This window comes from Monodelphis domestica, chromosome 2 (genome assembly GCF_027887165.1).
Source record: "Monodelphis domestica isolate mMonDom1 chromosome 2, mMonDom1.pri, whole genome shotgun sequence".
Taxonomy (NCBI): Eukaryota; Metazoa; Chordata; class Mammalia; order Didelphimorphia; family Didelphidae; genus Monodelphis; species Monodelphis domestica.
Genome location: NC_077228.1, coordinates 44,108,399 through 44,129,832, shown reverse-complemented (window position 1 = coordinate 44,129,832; position 21,434 = coordinate 44,108,399). Strand labels below are relative to the sequence as shown.

At 37.3% G+C, this 21,434-nt stretch overlaps 1 protein-coding gene across 2 annotated transcripts in view; it reads right to left on the bottom strand.

Moving 5' to 3' along the window:
* COL24A1 (collagen type XXIV alpha 1 chain) overlaps positions 1 to 21,434 on the bottom strand; it is a 399,913-nt gene that overhangs the window by 313,496 nt on the left and 64,983 nt on the right. For both annotated transcript variants that reach the window (XM_007480591.3, XM_056815400.1), the window contains 2 exons: positions 20,090 to 20,143; positions 13,196 to 13,249 (listed from right to left, as the gene is read on the bottom strand). In XM_007480591.3, coding sequence (XP_007480653.1) covers positions 13,196 to 13,249; positions 20,090 to 20,143 — 108 coding nt within the window. The remainder of the gene's footprint in view (positions 1 to 13,195; positions 13,250 to 20,089; positions 20,144 to 21,434) is intronic.

The window sequence follows — 21,434 nt, the reverse complement described above, 5'->3', positions numbered from 1 at the left end:
AGAAATACATCATTTCAGACCCTCAGCAATGCATTCTAATCTACATTTTTAGCCTTATCTCCCTCCCCCTTCATCCTAACCAAATGGTTCCCCAAACCAAAAGAACAATCTCCAACCTCCATTAATTTCTCTAAGCTATTCCTCAGTCCTGGAAAGCACTCCCTCTTCATCTGCCCCTTCACATTTCTCTTCCTCCCAGACTTTGTTTAAGTACCACCTACACCATTTAGTCTTCTCTAATCAGCTCAAGTGTCCCCACCTCTTATATGGGATTTTTCCCTTTCCTCTAGTTGCTAGCATTCCTCCCAGCCCCCAAATTACTTTGTATATTTCTTACATCCAGTAGATTGTAAGCTCCTTAAGGGCAAGGTCTGCTTCATTTTTATCTTTAGTCCCATTTCTAGACAATAAAAAACTATTTCAAGTTTCCAAAAAAAAAAAAAGAATACTTCAGCAACCCTCCTCTCTTTTCCCTCCAAAAGTATTCTCTTTATCCTAGAACATGTTATCTGGATCTTTTCATTGACTTCCATCACTCCATACACTATATATTCTTTTTTGTGTTTTTGATGGCATAATCCTTGAGTCCTACCACTCCAGTAGAATGTAAGCTTCTTGGAGTCAGCCATCACATACAACCAAGACTATAGCTGCCTACACTCATTGGTTCCAGGGCTAGTTGACCTCAGAAATGACTTCTGGAGATCCTTGAGTCTGTATCCTTTTGATTATATTCAATATTAACAAATGCTTTCTCTATAGTTTATGATCTAGAGTCTGCTGCAATATGAAGCTGGTTTTTACCATGTGATATTGTAATGATATTTAGTAGATGTGTTGATTTGATATGATAGAGGAGGACTCCAGGGTAAACTTTCTAGGTCCTGGGGAATTCTATTTCATATACCATTCAATCCAGTTGGATTCCAAATTTTGGGTAAGGATCCTGAGCAATCATACATATATGTATTATTAATATAATGCTATAAAGGGGACAACTAGGTGGCTCAGTGGATTGAGAGCCAGATCCAGAGATGGGAAGTCCTGGGTTCAATTCTGACCTCAGACACTTCCTAGCTGTGTGACTCTGGGCAAGTCACTTAACCCCCATTGCCTAGCCCTTACCATTCTTCCTTGGAACCAATATATAGTACTGATTTCAATACAGAAGATAAGATTCATATATATGCATATATATGTATATATGTATATATATGCTATAAAGTTCACAAAGTGATTTCATAGAAACTTAGATCTTGAGATTAAAGTGACCATTTCTCTCTTCTTTTATGGATAAGGAAACTGAAGAGGTTGATGTAAGCAAAAGGATGGGTCAGGCAATAAACATTTATGAAGTACCTTCTGTTTTCCATGTATTATGATAAGCTCTGGGGATACAGCAAAAGGCAAAAGACAGTCCCTGTTCTCAAGTAACTCAAAGTCAAATGGGGGAGATGACAAGCAAACAATTTATATATATATATATATATATATATATACATACACACACACACACACATATATATATAAGCTTTAGAGAGAATACGTTTGAAATAATCAGAGGGAAGAACAAGAATTAAGGGGGTATCAGGAAAGGCTTCCTGTAGAAGGTGACACTTGAGATGAACTTTAAAGAAACCAGGGAAATTGGAAGTGGAGATGAGAAGATTGAGCTTTGTGTCATAGAGAACAGCCAGAAAAAAATCCTTGAGTTGAGAGGTACAATGTCATAGTATTTGAGAAACAGTAAGGGCAGGCAATGATCTACTTAACTTTCCCAAGATTACACAGGTAGTATGAGAGGTAGGATTTGAACCCAGGTCCTCTGACTTCAGAACTCATACTTTATTCACCTTATTGTGCATTTTCCTCCTTTATAAAAGCCTTATGAGATAGACAGATTGTATATCCTGATTTAATTTTGCTGATGAGTAAAATGAAGTTCTTAGAAGCTATAGCTTGCCCTTGAACACACATTCAAACCCACACCTCTAGATTCAAATCATTCCATACCCAGTCTGCAGTAGTGTATTTTAATTTAACAAACATCTATTAATCAAATCCTACATATGCTGGGGAGCTGGAGCTATAAAGATGCCCTCAAGGAACTTTATATTCAACTAAGCCATATTACTCATAGTATACATTCACAAGAAATGTCCAGGAATGTTTCTGAGCTCATAAATGAATGCTACTAGATCTGCTCAGCTGGCAGTACATTCTTTGCCATTAAGTCTTCCTACCTGCAAGCGCCTCTTCCATGTTGCTGCATCCATATGATAGACATGTAGGGTGTGTCCCCAATGATCTGAACTGATGATTTATTCTAGATGTTCTATGGCTCTGTTCTATAGTTTGGGTCATATTTGGTCATGTTTAGTTATACTGAGAGACTTCGAAGTGTCTCAGTTGATGTCTGGAGTCAGCAATACTCATCTTCCTAAAGTCAGATCTGACCTCAGACACTTACTATTTACTCTCTTTGCCTCGGTTCATCAGTAAAAGGAGCTGGATGAGGAAATAGAAACTTTGCTAAGAAAACCCCAAATGGGGTCTTGAAGAGTCAGATGTGACTGAAAAATAACTGAACACCAACAAATTACACTGTGTGTGTGTGTGTGTGTGTGTGTGTGTGTGTGTGTGTGGCAAAGCAGAGCAAAACCGATTTTATATGTTACATTTTTATTGATTGGTCATCAATCTGATGGATATCTGCTGTTGTAAGGAACAACCGAGTGCTTGATCTCTTCTAGAAGCCCTTTTAGAACTCTGCCCTCAAAAGCAGCCCCTTAATTGATGTTATCTTCCCCTTGAAGCCAAGGCAGCTTAACTATTTCTTTTCAGTCATTTTTCAGTTGTGTCTAACTCTTTGCAACTCATTAGGGTTTTCTTTGCAGAAATACTGGAATGGTTTGGCAACTGTTTCTTTAAGAAGTACTATACCATTGGGGATATAAGGACTTTAGACATGGGTTCAAGTGGTACATCTCTGAGAAATTATATGAAATCACGAAAATAATTATGTAACCTGAGGACGGCAGTAATTCTACTCTAATTCAGAACCAGTTGGCAGGAGGGCAGGAAGCTATTAAGGACTTCAAATGTCTCCATGACGCTCATCAAGGATCCTTGGTGTGCCAGTATCTTTTCTAGCCAGGCATCATGTGCCCAGTCCAAACAGTGGTGCTGACAGCAGATTGATTCTTTTGTCCTGGTCTCCCCAGATGGCCTCTTAGCAGGGTATGATGGATTAACAAGACAAGCTTTCACAAATTATTTTCTACAGCAAATCACAGTTTGACAGATATACAATCAGATGAAAGGTCCAGAAAATACTAGATCCTGTTCCATTTATTGTTTGTTGATTCCCCCAAAGTAACTGACATGGTCTCAAAGGCTCTCCTCCTACACAAAGAGTCTTTTGTATATATTAAGATCTTACAAGATTTCATGATGAAAGAAACCTCATGATCAGTCTTTTCAAAGACCCTCTGATTATTAATATAAACAAAAGTGTGTGCTTGCTAAGAATGATCATCACCATCATGGTAGATGACCTGCACCAGATAACCTGCAGAGTTCAAATGGAAAAGGAATTCCCTCTAAATGAGGGAGGACCCCAGATCTTCCTGCCTGTGGATGCTGTTGTGCTCATTGCCACAGGACATTACAGGGATGTCTCAGTGAGATTCATGATTCAAACGAGGTGATGAAGAGAATGGCAGATTCAGGAAGATCTCCTGAGTTTGCATCCCAGGAGAGCAAGGATCTACTTTATGTGCCCATAGGCAACTTAACCTTTCTCAGCCTGTTTCCTTGTCTGTATAATGGAGATAATAGAACCATTTAAATATCTATCTATCTATCTATCTATCTATCTATCTATCTATCTATCTATCTATCTATCCTTCTATCTAGAGAGAGAACGATCAGAGGAGAGAGAGGGAAGAGAGGGAATGAGAGAGAGAGAGAGAGAGAAAAAAAAAGTGAGTGCTTCATTAACTTTAAGATGCTCTGTAAATGTTAGCTTTAATTACAATAATAATACATTCATATAGGAAAACCAAAAGGAGAAAAAGAAGGCTAGTTTATTGACTTAGATTTCATATATTTGGGACAGGCACTAAAAAAGAACAATGAGCCAAACCCAGAGCTGAATAGACAGAAGGGAGTTGGCTGGATAGCATTTGGAAAACTGTGCACTGCCCATAATACTCCCAAGCTGCTCCCTAGCACAAAAGCTAATCCTTTTAATTTTTTCTCCATGACTGAATAGCTGTGAATTTTGGAAGACTATGATCTCTAAAGCATCAAAGCTGTGGGTGGCCCAGCAGTCAAAGGAGAGACACAAGGTGGGCATATAAAGAATGGTGCTAAGGATAATACTGAGAAACTGGGGAGGGAGATTACCAGACCAGTTGTGTAGCATGAAGATGGGGCAATAAATAGCCCAAATGCCACACTTGTACCTATAAAATATAAGCAAAACAAAAATACAAGAGGAAGAGTTCCAATGTTGGATGGATCTTATATAATGGAACTATAGGAAGACACAAAGAATTCCACAGGATGAGAAGGCACAGATAGCCATTTGTACAATGTAGAAAATCCTCATATTCATTAGATCACAGATCTATTTAAATACTCTCTGCTAGATACACAGTAAGATCAAGAAGAGAAGCTTAGCATTTTGTGGTCACTATTAAATGATAAGCAATCCACTTAGATCTAAAACCATTTTCAAAGGGTCAAAGTAGCAATCCCAATAAGGAAAACAAAGTGGATGACAAATATATATTTATTAGAACATAATATACAGTTAGGTGGGTGGCCCATTAAGTGGTCGATTGGTACTCAGTCATGCTCTGTAGATAAACAATGAATAGACCTATAGTAGGAGAAAAAGAGCCAACTGACGTACATTTGGGAAACTGAATGAGCTTTGAAAATTTCTAGGCTATCCCATCCCCACTGACACAAAAGCCCTACTTTTTAACACCAATATTTTCTCATAGCTGTATGGCTATGAACATGAACATCATAGTAATAGAAGAAACATGAACCAACATAGTAATAGAAGAATCAAAATTTTGAGTGACCCAAAGGGTCATGAAAGCCATTCTTGCTGAAAATAGGAGACATCATGCTACCAATAATGACCCCATATAGGAGAAGATGCTTAGAAGATAATATCCAAGAACTGTATGATTAGTGGGAATCCATGGAACAAGAGTGAGAGGTAAGAGGTAGTGATTTGAGCCCAGTGTTTGAGGAAAAGGCTTGGGGAAAAGTCTCAATGGCAATTTATTGATTGTCTATGGAAAATGTATGGAAGGATTTAAACAAGAATTACCCAGAACAAGAATGCATGGGTAAGTTATAACCCAGGCTGGTAGAGTAAGTATTCCAGATCCTTCCTAGTTGTGTGACCTTGAACAAGTAACTGAACTCCCATTGTCTAGCACTTGCTACCCTTTTACACATAAAATATTGATTCTAAGATAGAAGGTAAGGGTATAAATAAATAAATAACACTAAGAATTAATTTATTACTCAGGCATAGAACTATGAATTGGGAATATAAAGGAAGGCAAGAGTTGCTCCTGCCCTCAAGGGACTCTCCATCTAATGGGGAGAAGACCTGCAAACAACATATACAAATAAGATATATAAAGGATGAGTTGGTGATCATCTCAGAAAGAAGATATTAAAATCAAGGGTGATCAAGAAAGGTTTCTTGCTACAGCCGAGACTTTGGCTTTGACTTGAAGGAAGCTGAGAGGTGAAGATGAGGAGGGAAAGAACTCTAGGCAGAGTAGGAAGATGGTTCAAGGAATAGCAAGAAGGTCGGTGTCTGTAGGTCTCAGAGTACGTAGATGGAAGGTGTAAGAAGACTGGAAAGGAAGAGAGTAGCTATGTTTTGAAGAACTTTGAACACCAAAGAAATTATTTTTATATTTGATCCTGGAGATTACAGGGAGCCAGAGGAGTTTAAGAGTGAGGCTATACTTTAGGAAAATGGCTCTGATAACTGAGAGGATGAACTAGAGTGGGGAGACATTTGAAGCAGGGAGACAAGACTGCGATACTCCAGGCAATAAATGATGATGGTTTGCATCAGGGTTGTGGCAATCAGAGCAGAAAAAGAGGAATCTGTCATCTATATTGTGGAGAGAGACTTGGGAAAACTTGCCAACAGATTGAATATGGGAAGGAGGGGTAGTTGTAAGAGAGAGTGAGATGTCAAGGATGACACCCAGGATGTGAATCCAGGTGACTGAGAGGCATCCTTAATGATAACAGAGGAGTTAGGGAGGGAAGAGGAGATAATGAGCTCAGCTTGAGACATGATGAATTTAAGATGTCTACTTGACATCTAGTTCAAAATATTCAGTAGACAGTTGGAGAGAGAAGTCAGAGCTGGGATAATATTCATAAAGATGACAACTGAACCCAAGACATTGACAAAGTAGCAGAGAAAAACACAACTTTAGAGCTAGAGAAAACTTTAAAGGTTATGTTTTTTAAGAGCAATACTTTGAACATAAGGAAATTGAGACCCAAGGCCATGGTCGGTCACTAGTTAGTGGTCCGGCTAGGACTCAAATCTGGACTGTTAGCCCAGTTCATTTGCTTTGACTACACTGGCTCTGCTTTGAAACTGAAGCAGACATTTTAGAATCTTGATCATTTTATGACATTTCAACACTGACCCACAGCATTCCTTTTTGTATACAGTAGTCTTCCACCACTGCTTAGATAGGCTCATTGGTCAGGGCTCAACATTCTGCCAGTCAATCCCAGTCTCTGCTCCAAGAACCAGCTTTCTATTTTTGAAGAGCTGTGTGCATAGCTATAAGGAGACAGGTGTGTTTCTGGGCATAGACATGTATCTCAAGGAGCCCTGTGGGCTGTTATACAAAAGGGAAGGGACTACACTTGAGATTTTATTGTTTTAAGGGACTCCCAAAAAAGGAAACTGCCTCTAGCAAGTTAACTAGGTACCTGCTCTACAATAATAATAAAAAATAACATTTATGTTATACAATATGTATTATATTTTGTGATTTTGTACTGTTACAAATGATAATAAAAAAATAATAATATTTTTTCAGCACTTTCTATGTGCCAGGCACTGTGCTAAGCAAAGGCTTTACAGATATCCTCTCATTTGATCCTCATGACAACTCTAGGAAATAGGTGCTATTATTATCCCCATTTTACAGATGAGAAAACTAAGGAAGAAAGAGATTAAATGACTTGTCCAGGGTCACACAGATAGTAAGTCTTCCTGACTCTGGAACCAGTGTTGGAACAGAGGTGTCAAACAGCCTGGAGTACCTGGATTAAAATGTAATCTATAAATTGTAAATGTAAAATCAGGAAATACTGAACAAAATAAGTAACAAAAACAGGCAAATGTTTTTTAGTATTTTTCTAAGTCAATATGTACCCACAGGGATCCTTATATGCAGTTAAGAGCCCTCCGTTTTATTTGAGTTTGACACCATGAGCCTAGAGAATTGAGAGGCTATGATTTGCCCAAAGTCACATAGCATGCCAGAGGAAGAATCTGAACTCAGATCTTCCTGTCTCTCAAGCCATTTCTCTATCCTCTCTACCATAATGCCTCTTTATAAGTATAGAGTAACCTACATTTTTATAAATCTTTACATAGTCATAGGAATTTTTAATCTGTGATTAAAAGGGCACCTTCCAGCTAACATGTGGAGCTCACTGTTCCTTCCCCTCACAGATTATCCCACAAAATATCCCTCATATGAGACAGTGTCTAGACCCACAGGTATAACGCACACAGAGAACTGGGACTTCTTCAATGGCATGGCTGGTGAAGATGACGGTGAATAGGATCATTCTTAGGAGTTAGGACACATCTTCAATTTAGACAGTTCTTCAGAAGCTACAGAGAGGGATGTCCAAAAAGGACTCATATCCATCATTTGAAGAATTGCTCTGTTTAGAAGCTGCAAATCATATTTGCTTAGGATCCAGTATTTAATATAATTATCAATGGGTCATTGTTATTGCAGTTTATTAAAGCAGATGTTTTTTATCAAAATGGCTAAAATCAGAAGGAAATGCTATCCCCTGGCTAAGGGGATAGGAGCAGTACTTATTGTTTTTAAGGGTTCTTAAAGAATCCTTCTTGAAGCTGGTTTGACAACTAGCAGATTGCCTAGGGCAGAATTGTTATCACATGGCAGGGTTATGATGCAGGCTCTGGACTCAGCATGAATCTTCAAAGAGTTGTTATAAAACTATTTGTGTATTTCATTGGCACCAGTAAAGATTTGTATCTACACCTAATAAAAAACAAAATAAACAAATAACCCATACAACACTTGACGGCATCAACAAAAAAGTGATTCAATAGAGGGAATGAACATTTGAAAGCCTTAAGTGGAATATACTTTTTTGCGCTTGTATTTTTTGTGGAACTTATTAGTAAGGCAATATTTCCACAATTAGCCTCATAATGGAAGTTCTATGATCTCAGTTAATGAGATGAATAGCTCTTGTCTACTTTATTACATTCTACTTTATTAACACTGTGGGAAATTGTAATGAAGCTATTACAATGGCCATGTGGCTCTTTGATCTTCAAATGTTTAACAGTTTAAAGACATAGCTCTCAAGGGGCTCAAGATCAGGCATGATTCTAATGAGAATTATCTTTATATTTAAAAATTGGTACTGGAACAAAGATGACAAAATAGAAAAGCACTCAGCCGAGCTCTCCTAAATTTCAAACAACACTCAAATAATGTCCCAAATAGAAATCTGGAGGTAGAACCAACAAAAGATTGAGTAAAATAATTCTCTACCCTCAACAACGTAGAAGGTTGACAAGAAAGGCACACACCTTGAAGGTACACCTTATAATGATCAGACCGGCTACTGTGACAGAAAAGGGAAGTGATATATATATATATATATGTATATATATATATATATATATATACATATATATATATATTAGAGGAGATGTAGAAAAATAGGTAGACTAATGCACTGTTGGTAGAATTGTGAACTGATTCAATTGTTCTTGAGAATAATTTGGAATTATGCCCCAAAGACTATAAAACTGTGCTTACCCTTTGACCCAGCAATACTACTACTAGGTATATACCAAAGAGATTTTTTTAAAGGAAAATATCTATATGTAAAAAAATATTCATAACAGCTCTTTTTGTGGCAATGAATTGGAAACTGAGAGGATACCCAATGTTTGCATAAAATTAAACAAATTTTGTGCTTTAAGAAATGACAAGCAGGGTGATTTCTGAAAAAAACTGGAAAGACTCATATGAACTAATAAAAAATGCAATGAGTAGAACCTGGAGAACATTGGACATAACAACAGCAATTCCAAACAAAGACCAACTATGAATGACTTGGCTATTCTCAGCAATACAATGATCTAAGACAATTCAGGAGGACATGTGATACCTTTAGAGAAAGGACTGATGGAATATGAATACAGGTCATAGCATCCTTTAAACTTTATTTTTCTCCATATTTTTTGAGAGGGTCTGCATTTTCTTTTATTCCCATAAACTATTTTGAAATCAGTTTCTGGGATGAAAATGATGGAAACTATTGGAGGAAATGATCTTTGCCTCTTAACATTGTTTGAAGGAAATTTACTTTTTCTCCTTCTCCTGGGGTCATACATTTGACCCAGACGCCAGGACTGTGTGAAGGAAATCATTGAGTGAATTGAATCATGAGGATAGAATAACAGCCAGAAAAATGCAGCAACAGAGTCAAGAGATCAAGAGAAAGGGAGTAGGGTGATTTCCTCTGCATTTCCCCTCACCCCCTTCTCTGTGCCCCCTGGGTGTCACAGGCAAAAAAGAAAGCCATAGTTGGCTCCTGAGACATGACACGTGAGAGTTAGTGGGCAGAGAGATTTGATAAACTGTGGCAAGAGCATATTTTTGCACTCTTTCATGTTTGTTGCTGACTGGACTTGCCTGTATAGCATGGGAAGGGGGCCCTAATGGTAGCCACAAGCTAAATGTAGCAATAGCAATAAGGAAAGTATTTTTTCCATTTTTCTCTACTACTTTTGGTCAATAAATTTATTAATTTATAGCCAGTCTTATAATTTTCACTCTTACAAAGTCAAGATATAGGAGAGTAAAAAAAATGTGGATTCTGTAATGCACTGTAGATATTGGCTACAGAGGAAAGATCAGTGATGCACCATGGATTCTACAAGGGAATCCAGAAAGATAAATTGGGAAACTCAAAATGAAGAGCTGAGGATAGAAAGAGAAATAATTGCAATGAGGAGAAAAACTGGATTGGTTTGTAGAGACTAAGATAAGTATAAAAAGAATTCACCAATCCAATTATTTTTAGTGTACACAATATAGAACACTACAAGTGTTCCTAACCAAGAATAAATACAAAATCATAGAACAGTCCTGTTAGAACAATGTCAGAAATCTGATATTAATAAAGAAAGCCTACAGTAAGAAAAGGAATTTTATTGATCTCTTTATAATTTATCCAGGAACAGAGAAATATCAAAGAGGAGATTAGAATACTGACTGTATTGGATAGGAGGCTAATAATTGATTATTTGTTAAGTTTTTATTTTGCTTCTGTTTTCTCTGCCAAGGAGAATGAGCTGGGGAACTGAAAAAGTGGCTAATTGGAGATGATAATCAATGCCAGTAGGGAAGCAGCATTTTTTGTGTATTTTGCTGCCATGGATGAATTCATGTGGACTCAGAACTACTCATCCTTGTCACGACTTCCAGTCACTCCATCCCTTACTATTTTCCCAGGACAGTACCCCATCCCAGTTTCTTTCCCTCCTTCCCAGTATTGACTCTACATTTAATTTATTTAGCTATATATTTACTATCTTCAGTTTTCTTGAGATTCTTTTGTCCCTTTGTCTCCTGCCTTGCCAAATCTCAGCCCTCATCCTGTTCTTTTATCAGCTTCCTTAATCTCTAATTATATGGGTTACTTATAAATTTAGTCTATAATCTCACTGAGGCCTCTCTGTTACTAGTCAAGACTTTCACTAATCTTCCCCAAATTTCTATCAATCTCCACAAAGTGTTTCAAATATTCCTTTCTCTCCTCATGCCTTGCATGCCACCCCACTTTTTATCCCTCTTAGCAGAAGTACTTATTCATACTATACCAAAGCTCTCTCTTCCCTTATTCTCCATCTCCAAGAATCTGCTCTCTCTTCTTTTACTCCAGTCTCTGATGAAAAAACATCCCTTCTCCAAAGCAAGATTAATATCTCTTTTTAAGCCCTTGATCCTATCCCATTTTGTCTCCACTCATAGCATGCCCCTGCAATGATTTCCCCTTCTTTTCTCATTTTCATTCTCTTTCTATCTACTCTAATAAAGAGGTAATCTGTGGAACTATTTCTGGTTGCAATAACTGGAATATACTCTGGTTGCTAGAGAGGTACTGGGGGACACCTCAGGGTGCCTAATTATAATGGAGATAGAAATACTTCTGAGATAGAGAGTGAGAGATAGAGAGATGCTGCTAGAGGGAGTACTCTGGGATTGCCTATTGATCACTGCTGATGGCTAATTGTTTAATATTTTTCCTACCACTCTTCCTCCCTCACTCCCTCCCTTTTCCACCCTCTCCCTCCTGCCTCCCTTTCCCTCCCCCCATTAGTCAGTCATCTTTCTATATAACTCAAAGGTAAACTGAGAGGTTTAGAGAAGATACTCTTGATCTCTTTCTCAGGTAAGGAGGTTTATTGGGAAAGATAGAACAGGATGGAAATTGAGGTAAGAGGGATGAGGTTGTCCCTAGTGTATAATAAGGATTAGGAGGCTTTGAGAAATGTCAGTCAAGTCACAACTATGACTCAGAGACAGCCAGAGAGACGGAGAACAACTGTTAAATCTTCTTTCTTCTTCCAATTACACAAAGCCACCAATAAAAGTTAATTTCTTCTCAGATTAATTCCAGAAGCCCCCCCCCAAAGGTCCTTCAACCCAGGACAGACAAAGCCAGTCTCCCTTGGTCAGGAACCCCAGAGAAGAAATCTTAGTTCCTCTCCTCTGGCCAGCTCCAACTGCCTTTCCTGGGAACATTCTATTTTGGAATCTTCACCTTGATTGGCAGATCAGGTCCCCAACTTTCTTTTGCAAGCATGAGGTTTTCTCTTTCTTCATGCCTCTTCCACACTAACTCATTTTCTGTCCCATACAAACATGCCCGGATCTTCCTCATGCTTTAAAGCAAAATAAAAAAACAAAACCTCCATCTGACCCTTCTTTCCCTTCAAATTTTCACCTTCTATTTTTCTTCTTTTTCACAACCAAAATCTAATGATCTATTTCTATCAGTTAGAGAATGGCTTAGCAAATTATGGTATGTGACTATAATGGAATACTATTGTACAATAAGAAAGGATGAAAAGGACAGTTTCAGAGAAACTTGGGAAGACGAGTGAATGATTAAAAGAGCAAAATAAGCAGAAGCAGGATATAATTTATAATGTAATACCATTGAATAAAACAATAAAAAATAACAATTTTGAAAGATTCAATTGCAATTCAATGATTAATCATGATTTCAAAGGATCAAAGATTAAGATGTGATCCATTTCCTGATGAAGACTTAATGACTAAAAATGTTTTTGGATGTGTCTGATATGGGAATTTGGTATGCTTAATTATGCACATGTTATAATGTTTGTTTTTATTATTATTTTTAACCATGGAAGGAGAGAGGGTATATTTAAGAATCCAGGTCCTTTGGAAATCCCATGCTCTTTCTTCAATCTTGTGACTTATATTCTCATTTTATTTATATATTAAAGATACTATAAGATGTCATATTAAGTACTGACTTTACTCTTATCTTAAAGATAAGAATCATAGACCTTAATAAGAACTGGGATTCCATCTTGAATCTTGGAGTTGTTTCTACTTGCTTATGATAACCCTGTAGAAGTGCCATTGTGCAAGCGCCATGCAGAAGTGTCAAGGATGGAAGGAAGAGGAACAATGATAGCTTCCTTCTAGAAATCCTCTCCTTCTCTCCCATCCTGAAATCTCAGACACATTCTTTTTCCAAATGCTCAGTTTCCAAAATGGACCCTTAGTACTTTTGTGCCATGTTTATATGTTATCAGAAAAATCATATAACTCTTAGGCAATGAATCACTTACCTTTGGACCAGGTAGCCCAGGCAAGCCGGGATTCCCATGTGGTCCTGGCATGCCCTGTAAGTAATGAAAAAGCAATGTCAGTCACAGAATAGATAAGATACTTGCTTTTAATATAATACTTTACTATTGGGCAGCTGATGGTACAGGACACAGGCTCCCTGGACCTGTGGTCAGGAATGAATTCAAATCCAGCCTCAGATACTTACTATTTGTATGACCCTGAGAAATTTACTTGATCTCTTAGTCAATCAGTCAATAAATATTTATCAAGTGCTTATTATGTACCAGATAATGTATTGTGCTAAGAGCTGAGGATTAAAAAAAACAGATAAAAGACAATGCCTGCCTTCAAGGAGCTCACAGTTTAATGGAGAAACAATAAGGATACAAAGATGTACAAACAAACAATATATATATATATATATATATCAGATAAATAAGAAATAAATAAGAAAGAGAAGGCACTGGAATCAGGAAGGGCTGAGAAAGGCTTTTTATAAAAGATGAGATTTTAATTGGCACTTACAGGTAGCCAGGGAAGCCAGTGGGCAGAGATGAGCAAGAAGAACATTCTAGGCAACAAGGACAGCCAGAGAAAATGTTCTGATCTGAGAGATGTATTGTTTTATTCACAGAACAGTCAGGAGACCATTTTCACTAGATTAAAGAACAAGTTGTGATGTAGGAAGACAAGACAGATAGGAAAAGGTTAGACTATTAAGGGCTTTGAATGCCAAATAGAGGACTTCGTATTTGATCCTGAAGGCAATAGGGAGCCATTAGAGTTATTGAGTAGGGGGTGGATCAGTGATATGATTAGACCTTCACTTTAAAAACACTCTGGTAGCTAAATAGACGATAGATTAGAGTAAGGAGAAATGAGAGGCAAGCAGACCCATCAGCAGGCTATTGCAATAATCTAGAAATGATGTGATGAAGACCTGTACCAAAACCCAAAGTATCAGAGAAGAGAAAGAAGTACATTCAATAAATGTTAAATCAACAGGCCTTGTCAACAGATCAGCTTTGGGGCAGGCAGGGTTTGATAGTGAAGATATGAGGATGACATCTAGGTTTTGAACCTGAACGATTAAGAACAGTGTTGTCTTCTAATGTAATCGTTTATCAGTTTCTTATTAAATAGAAGGTTTTGAAAAGAAGTAATGTTAATGATAATCATATCAAAAAAAGAAAAGAGAATTGATTGATGAATCATTTAAAAATACAAATAAGAGAGCAAAAGAAAGTGCAAAATGGGGCTCAGATAAGCAAAGTAGAGTTGCAACTACCATCTTAAATCTGAAGTATATATATTTTAAAAGCTGTATATGATGGAGATTCACAATTTCTTATGTGGTCCTTTGTTCTTTGAATATGGAAATGTTCATCTGTGTTAATGCTTATCAAGTTCATAGTAATACAGGAGAAATTTTTAAATTTAAATTTAAAATTTGGTAATTAGGAAGGTGGTAAGAGGACTGAGAAGATTTAAGAGAAAAAATTATTAGTTTGGTTTTGAATATGTTGAGTTTGGACATCTAGTTGTAGATGTTCTGGAAGACTGATGGAGATATAAGATTGGAAGTGAGCAGAGAAATTTAGGCAAGATAGGTAGATTTGAGGATCAATAGCATAAAAATAGCAATTAAATGGCAGCTGATGAGATCATCAAATGGAACAGTTTAGTATGAAAAGTGAAAAGGATCCAAGGCAGAAATCTGTGAGACAACTCTGATTAGAGGGCATATAAAATCCTACAAAAAAAAAAAAAGACTGAGGAGAGGTCAGATAGGTAAGAAGAGAACGAGGAGAGAGTGGTGTCCTGAAATCCTAGAAAGAAATGAGTGAACAACTATGCCAAGGCTTGCAGAGAGGTCCAAGAAAATGGGAATTGAGAAGAGACCCTTTGATTTGTCAGTTAGGAGATAACTGATAAAGCAACTTTGGTACACTATCAGGGTCAAGATGAAGAAGATAGAAGAGAATGGCAAGTGCAGAAGAGATAGCCTAGGAGAGAATTGAGAGATCAAAGGATTGGAGATCATGGTGCAGATGAAGAGTAGAGTTTAGTAAGGGAAGGCAGAAGAAGAGAGAGAAAATCAATACATTATAGTCAGATAAGGAGGTTTTAGGATTATTGAATAGAAAGGAGGGACATTTATGGGTAACAGCAAGAATAGGGATATTCCATTTTTGTGTCTGGCTGAGGTCTGGTAGAGAGGTAGGGCACAGGAAGTGAGTAAGTTGCGGAAGTGAGTGAGTAGGATGTTTGAGGGAGAGTCAATGCATATGTTGAAGTCTCCTAGTGATGGCAGGAGTTAGGGAAGAGAAAAAATTTTGAGCCACATACCAGACTCAGTAAGGAAGGAAGAGGATTGATTTGGAGTTCTAGGGATAGCTAATACCAGGATTTTGATTGGTTCATAGAGGTGGATAATCATGGGTCTCAAATGAGGAGAGATTACTGAGTGATGGGATTAGGGAAAGAACCTAGAAGTTGCAATGGGGAGTAGAGAGTATTCCAACTCTTCCACCTTGACCAGCAAGCCAATCATTCCCATTAGTTCTTCTTCTTCCCCATAGGATAACAAATAACAACAACAACAATAATAAATGCTGACATTTATATGACATGATTTACCAGATATTGTGTTAAGCATTTTGCTATTATCTCATTTGATCCTCACAACAACCCAGGGAAACATATTGAATGAATGAAAGTTAAGATTTATGACTCATTCACACCTTAGTAAGAATGCATTGAGTCAAAGTGCTTTCCTTAAAATACCTTGCTGCTTTCCTTCAAATTATGGTAGAGTTTTTATTCCTTCAAATTATGGTAGAGTTTTTATAGGGTCTGAAGAAGAGCAAGAAGTTGGAAGGAAGGGAGGGAGGGAGAAAGGAATTTGGGAATGTAGGCTTTGCAGAGCCAAAGGGCAACATTAGGACACAAGGATCTTGAAAGGGCAGACTGCAATAGACTATCAGCAACTGGGTTGGAGATAAAGGTGGAGGAATGGTTGTCAAAGAGGAATTCTGTATTTCGGTATTTCACCAGGCAAACCAAGTCATTCATTTCCCCTCTTCTGAGAAAATATATAACCTGCAACAGCATCTTACTGTCTTACCTTCCCATCTTCCCAACCTTCTTCTACTGGTTACCCAGAAGTTCTCAGGCAGATGCTATTTCACTCATACAATTTAAGCCTTGGTTCTCTCAGACATTGACAAAAAACACTTGAATATTGGGTGTATTGCTAGTATCTGCCTTTTTCTTTTGAAAACACACACACACACACACACACACACACACACACACACACACACACCAGGATCCTCACCCTCATCTGAATGAAATGGGCTATGTTAGTTAAAAGTGTGAGGGGAGACTAGCTGTAGCACAGCTTTTTAATTTACGTTACAGATAACTCTTTTGTTCAGCAGATGTAATTTTAGAAATATGGCAGCTCCTTGGGGTGATTTTTTTTCTCCCTGAATTTCTCCTCCCCCCTGGTTCCTGCTCCCATACTTTCCACTATGTAACCCAGGAACGCACTATTTTAAGGAAGCCCACTCTCCTTCATTCCCCAAAGTAAATGAACCTGACCTTCATCTACCATGCAGCAGATGGATGAGATCACTGCAGAACTAAAGAATAACGTTACAAGTAGCAGCAGACTAGCTCTGCTATTGCTGCTGCAAATTTGATAATCTTCCTTGGACATGCTCACAGAGAATGCCTTGACTGGGTGTTTATAGCCAAACAAACAAGGCTCCGCGTGTTTCTTTGCTTCCTTGGAATTGGCAAAGGCAGGGTAGTCTTTAAAGATGCAGGCTACTTTATGGAGGAAACAGGCATAGTCTATCCCCAAGGAATACAGAATAGAGCATGGCAAGCAGTCCAATCTCACAAACATTAGTTATGTGGAAGCCTTTCTGCTAGGGGTTGGGGATATGGAAGGAAAAAATGTTTTTCTAATGAAAAGAAATAGTCCTTGCTCTTAAGGATTTTACTTTCTTGAAAGCTGGAGTAGGATACAGAATACAAACAGAAAAGCCTTCATAGACTAATTTAAGAAGAAAGAGGATTATAACTAGAGGGTCCAGACATGGTTTTATGGGGCGGGGGGAAGTAGCATATTTCATTTTTATGCCCTTTAGCTTTGCCCTGCTAAAGTCTCATTCTTATTAAAGTTCTGGGTCAGTGGTTGTCCTTTTTTCCTTTTTTTTTAGTTTTAAAGTTTACTTATTACATTAAAATATCCATTTATACCTCCCTTCTTTCTTCCCTTCTCCACACTAGAGAAGGCATCATCTGACAAAAAATAGATAGATAGATGAATAGATAGATAGATGGGTAGATAGATAGATAGATAGACAGACAGACAGATGGACACATAGATAGATAGATAGATAGATAGATAAATAGATAGATAGATAGATAGATAGATAGATAGATAGATCGATAGATAGATAGACAGATAGACACGTAGATAGATAGATAGACAGACAGACACGTAGATACGTGGATGGATGGATGGATGGATAGATAGGTAGATAGATAGATAGATGCTCTTGCTTATTTCTACTTAGCAATTCTTTCTCTGGATATGGATATACATGAGTTATTCTTCAAACAATATTTCTGTTACTGGATATAACACCCTTATGGTTCTCCTTTTCATAATTTCATGTAGATATTTCCATTTTTAATTGATCTGTTCATCATTTCATATGGCACAGTAGTAGGCCATTACAATCATATTGCACATCTTGTTCAGTCATTTCCCAATTGATGGATATCCCTTCAATTTCCAGTTCCTTGACACTACATTGAGAGCTGCTATAAATATTTTAGAACGTGTAGGCTCTTTTCCTTTTTCTCTAATGTCCTTAGAAAATAAACCAAATATTGGTATTGCTGGTAGATGTAGACCATTATTTTATACCATTTACCAAGATAAAGTCATCTCTTTATATTCACCTTTTGTTTATATACTTTTAGCATCTATATAAAGTTTACATAGTGTAATGGTTAGTGCTGGATTTACTGGGAGGACTCAATCTCCTACATGAACCCTGGCCACGAAGCCCCCAATTGCTGCTGCTTCCTACTCTGAATTTAGATAAATACAGAGAGAGAGAGAGAAACAGACAGACAAATGGAAATACAAAGAAAGAATATTTATTAAGCACTTATCACGTGTCAAGCACTGTAAATACTTTATATTTTGCATTTGTTAATGCCTATGTGTTGTTTTGTAAACTTCTTGAGTACAAAACTCTGGCTTTTTTGTCTTTCTATCCCCAGAACTTGGTACATGGTAGCAAACTTGATACATCGTAGGTGCTTAATAAATTCTTGTTGGTTGAGAATGACCCCAACTTTAGCATTTACTAATTATGTGACTTCTGAGGAGTCAATCAGTCAATAAATATCCATTAAGGGGGCAATGAGGTGGCTCAGTAGTTTGAGAGCCAGACCTAGAGACATAGGTCCTAGGTTCAAATCTCACCTCAGATACACCTAGATATGTGAACTTGGGCAAATGTCTTAATCCCCATTGTCTAGCCCTTACCATTCTTCTGCCTTGGATCCTATACACAGTATTGATTCCATGATGGAAGGTAAAGGTCCAAAAAATAAAAATAAATATCCATTAAGCATATACTAAGGGCTGGACATTGTGCTAAGAACTGGGAATAAAAAAAAAAGTAAAAAAAGAAAGTCCTTCAAATGGCCAAAGCATATGGATAAGTAATTTTCTGATGAAGAAATCAAAGCTAACATTAATCATATTAAAATGTTCTAAATCACTCCTGATTAGGGAAATGCAAATTCAAATAATACTAAGGCACCACCTCATACCTATCAGACTAGCCAATATGATAGGTAAGTGTTAAATGTTGGAGGGGATGTGGCAAAATTGGGATACTTAATGAATTACTGGTGGAATTGTGAACTGATCACATTCTGAAGGGCAATTTGGAAGTATGCCCAAAGGGCTATAAAACCCTTTGATCCAATAATACCACGACTAGGTCTGGATCCCAAAGAGATTTAAAGAAAGGGAAGGACCTACTTGTACAAAAATATTTATAGCAGCTCTTTTTGTGGTGGTAAAGAATTGGGAATTGAGGGGATGTCTATCAACTGGGGAATGGGTAAACAAATTGTGGTGTATTTTGGTCATGGAATACTATTTTGCTATAAGAAATAATGAACAGGATAATTTCAGAAGGAGCTGAAAAGACCTCCAGGAACAGATGCGGAGTGAAATAAGCAGAACCAGGAAAACATTGTGCATAATAACAGCAAATTGTATGATGATCAACCGTAAAAGACTTGGTTACTCCCAGTATTACCATGATCCAGGACAATTATGAGGGACTTATGACAAAGAATGCTATCCACCTCTAGAGAATGAACTATTGGATTTGGAATGCAGATCAAACCATACTATTTTTCATTTTAGTTTATTTGACTTCTTATTTTGTGGGTTTGGGTTTTATATGAGTATGTTCTTACAAAAAAGAACAATATGGAGATAATACATGTATAATCCAGATCAAATTGATTACCAGCTCCTGGAAGAGGGAGGGAAGGAAGAGAGGGAGATAATTATTTGGATCATGTAACTTCAGAACACTTATTTGGAAAATTGTTATTACATGTAATTGGTAAAATAAAATATTTTGCCAAAAAAGACAGTTCCTGTTCTCAAGGAACTCACAATTTAGTGTCTTAGAAAATTGTAATCTTTTTTGGTGAAGGGATTTCCCAAGCTGAAGAAACAGCACATCCTTTATTTATTTGTAGGTTTCATCTATTATCCTCATTTGTAATATATAATCATTTTCAAAGCAGGAGGAATATCCAACCCATTTACTCACCCTTGGACCTCTCCTTCCTGATGGACCAGGTAGACCAGCAGGGCCTGGTGGACCCTGGAGAAAGAAAGAAAGTAAAAAAAGAAAGAAATATAAGTTAAATGGGTCAATAGTCACATTAGCCCTCTTTCCACAGGTCATAATGAGTTCAGATTGGAGGCAGCCTGCTCCCAGCTGATAATGATTTAGTAACAACATCAACCCTCTCACCCCAAACAGCAGGGGCAGGAGCTGGAACTCCAGTGTCCTTTTTAATCTGGTCAGAAATAACAGCAGGGAAGCCTGTGACTCATGCGGCTGATTACCCAGGATGGTTTGCTTAGGCACTTGAATGGGCAGTTTTGTGGGTAACATTTACCTAAATTTACTTTTACTAGAGAGAGGGACTCAATTTAGGGTTTGGAGACTAAGAACTACAGATTTTCAAGCACACTTCAAATTGGGGGTCCCTAGGAAAAATTAAAGCCCTCTGGATTTTACGGACTTTTAAAGGAAGTATGCCAAGGCACAGTGTAATGTGTGGAGTAGAATTATAGCAAAATTCGTCTGTTCCCTCCAATGGTAAAATTACATTATACCAGTTATTGACCTAGTGGGTCCTTTTACTGAATTTAGTGTTAGGGCTAAAAATAAATAGAAAATTCAAAGAAATTCCAGTTTATGGAAAAGTCTTAGTTTCCTTAAAGGTTAGCTTTTTAAAATAATAAGTATTTATTGAGAGCTTACCATGTACTAGACACTGTGTGCTAAAATTAAAACTATTACACTTGTTATCCTTGACTGAAGATCGTACAGAGAATGAGGTTTTGATGCATACAAACCAGCTTTGATATGATCCCTCCCCCCAAAAAAGAATCTAATGGAGATAGATATGGTGAGACATTTGTCTAAAGAAGAGTGACTCTAAAGGATAACTTTTCTATAAACAATAATAGATTGCTCCCTATTTGCTTCATTTCATGGGGTACAGCAGGGAACAAATCCATAATTTCTTTAGTGTAGGGAAAGGAAGTCTGGGTCTGTATTCCCAAGGAACTGAGCAACTCAGTAATTTATAGCCTTAGGTATAAGTGTCTAACTCAAAAAGAAATGATACCTGCAGATCTCTTATTGACTTGGAAAACCACAAATGAACATTATCAATGTTGTATTGTATTTTTATGTGTTTTGTTGAATATTTCCCAATTACATTTTAGTCTGTTTCTGATACCTCTGCTAAAGTAAATAGAATGCAAGCCCTAAAGTCAAGAGACTTGAATTCAAATTCTACCTCAAACACACTAGCTGTATGGTCATCTGTAAGTACTCAGTCTCTCAAGAGTCTCAATTTTCTCATCTACCAATTAGG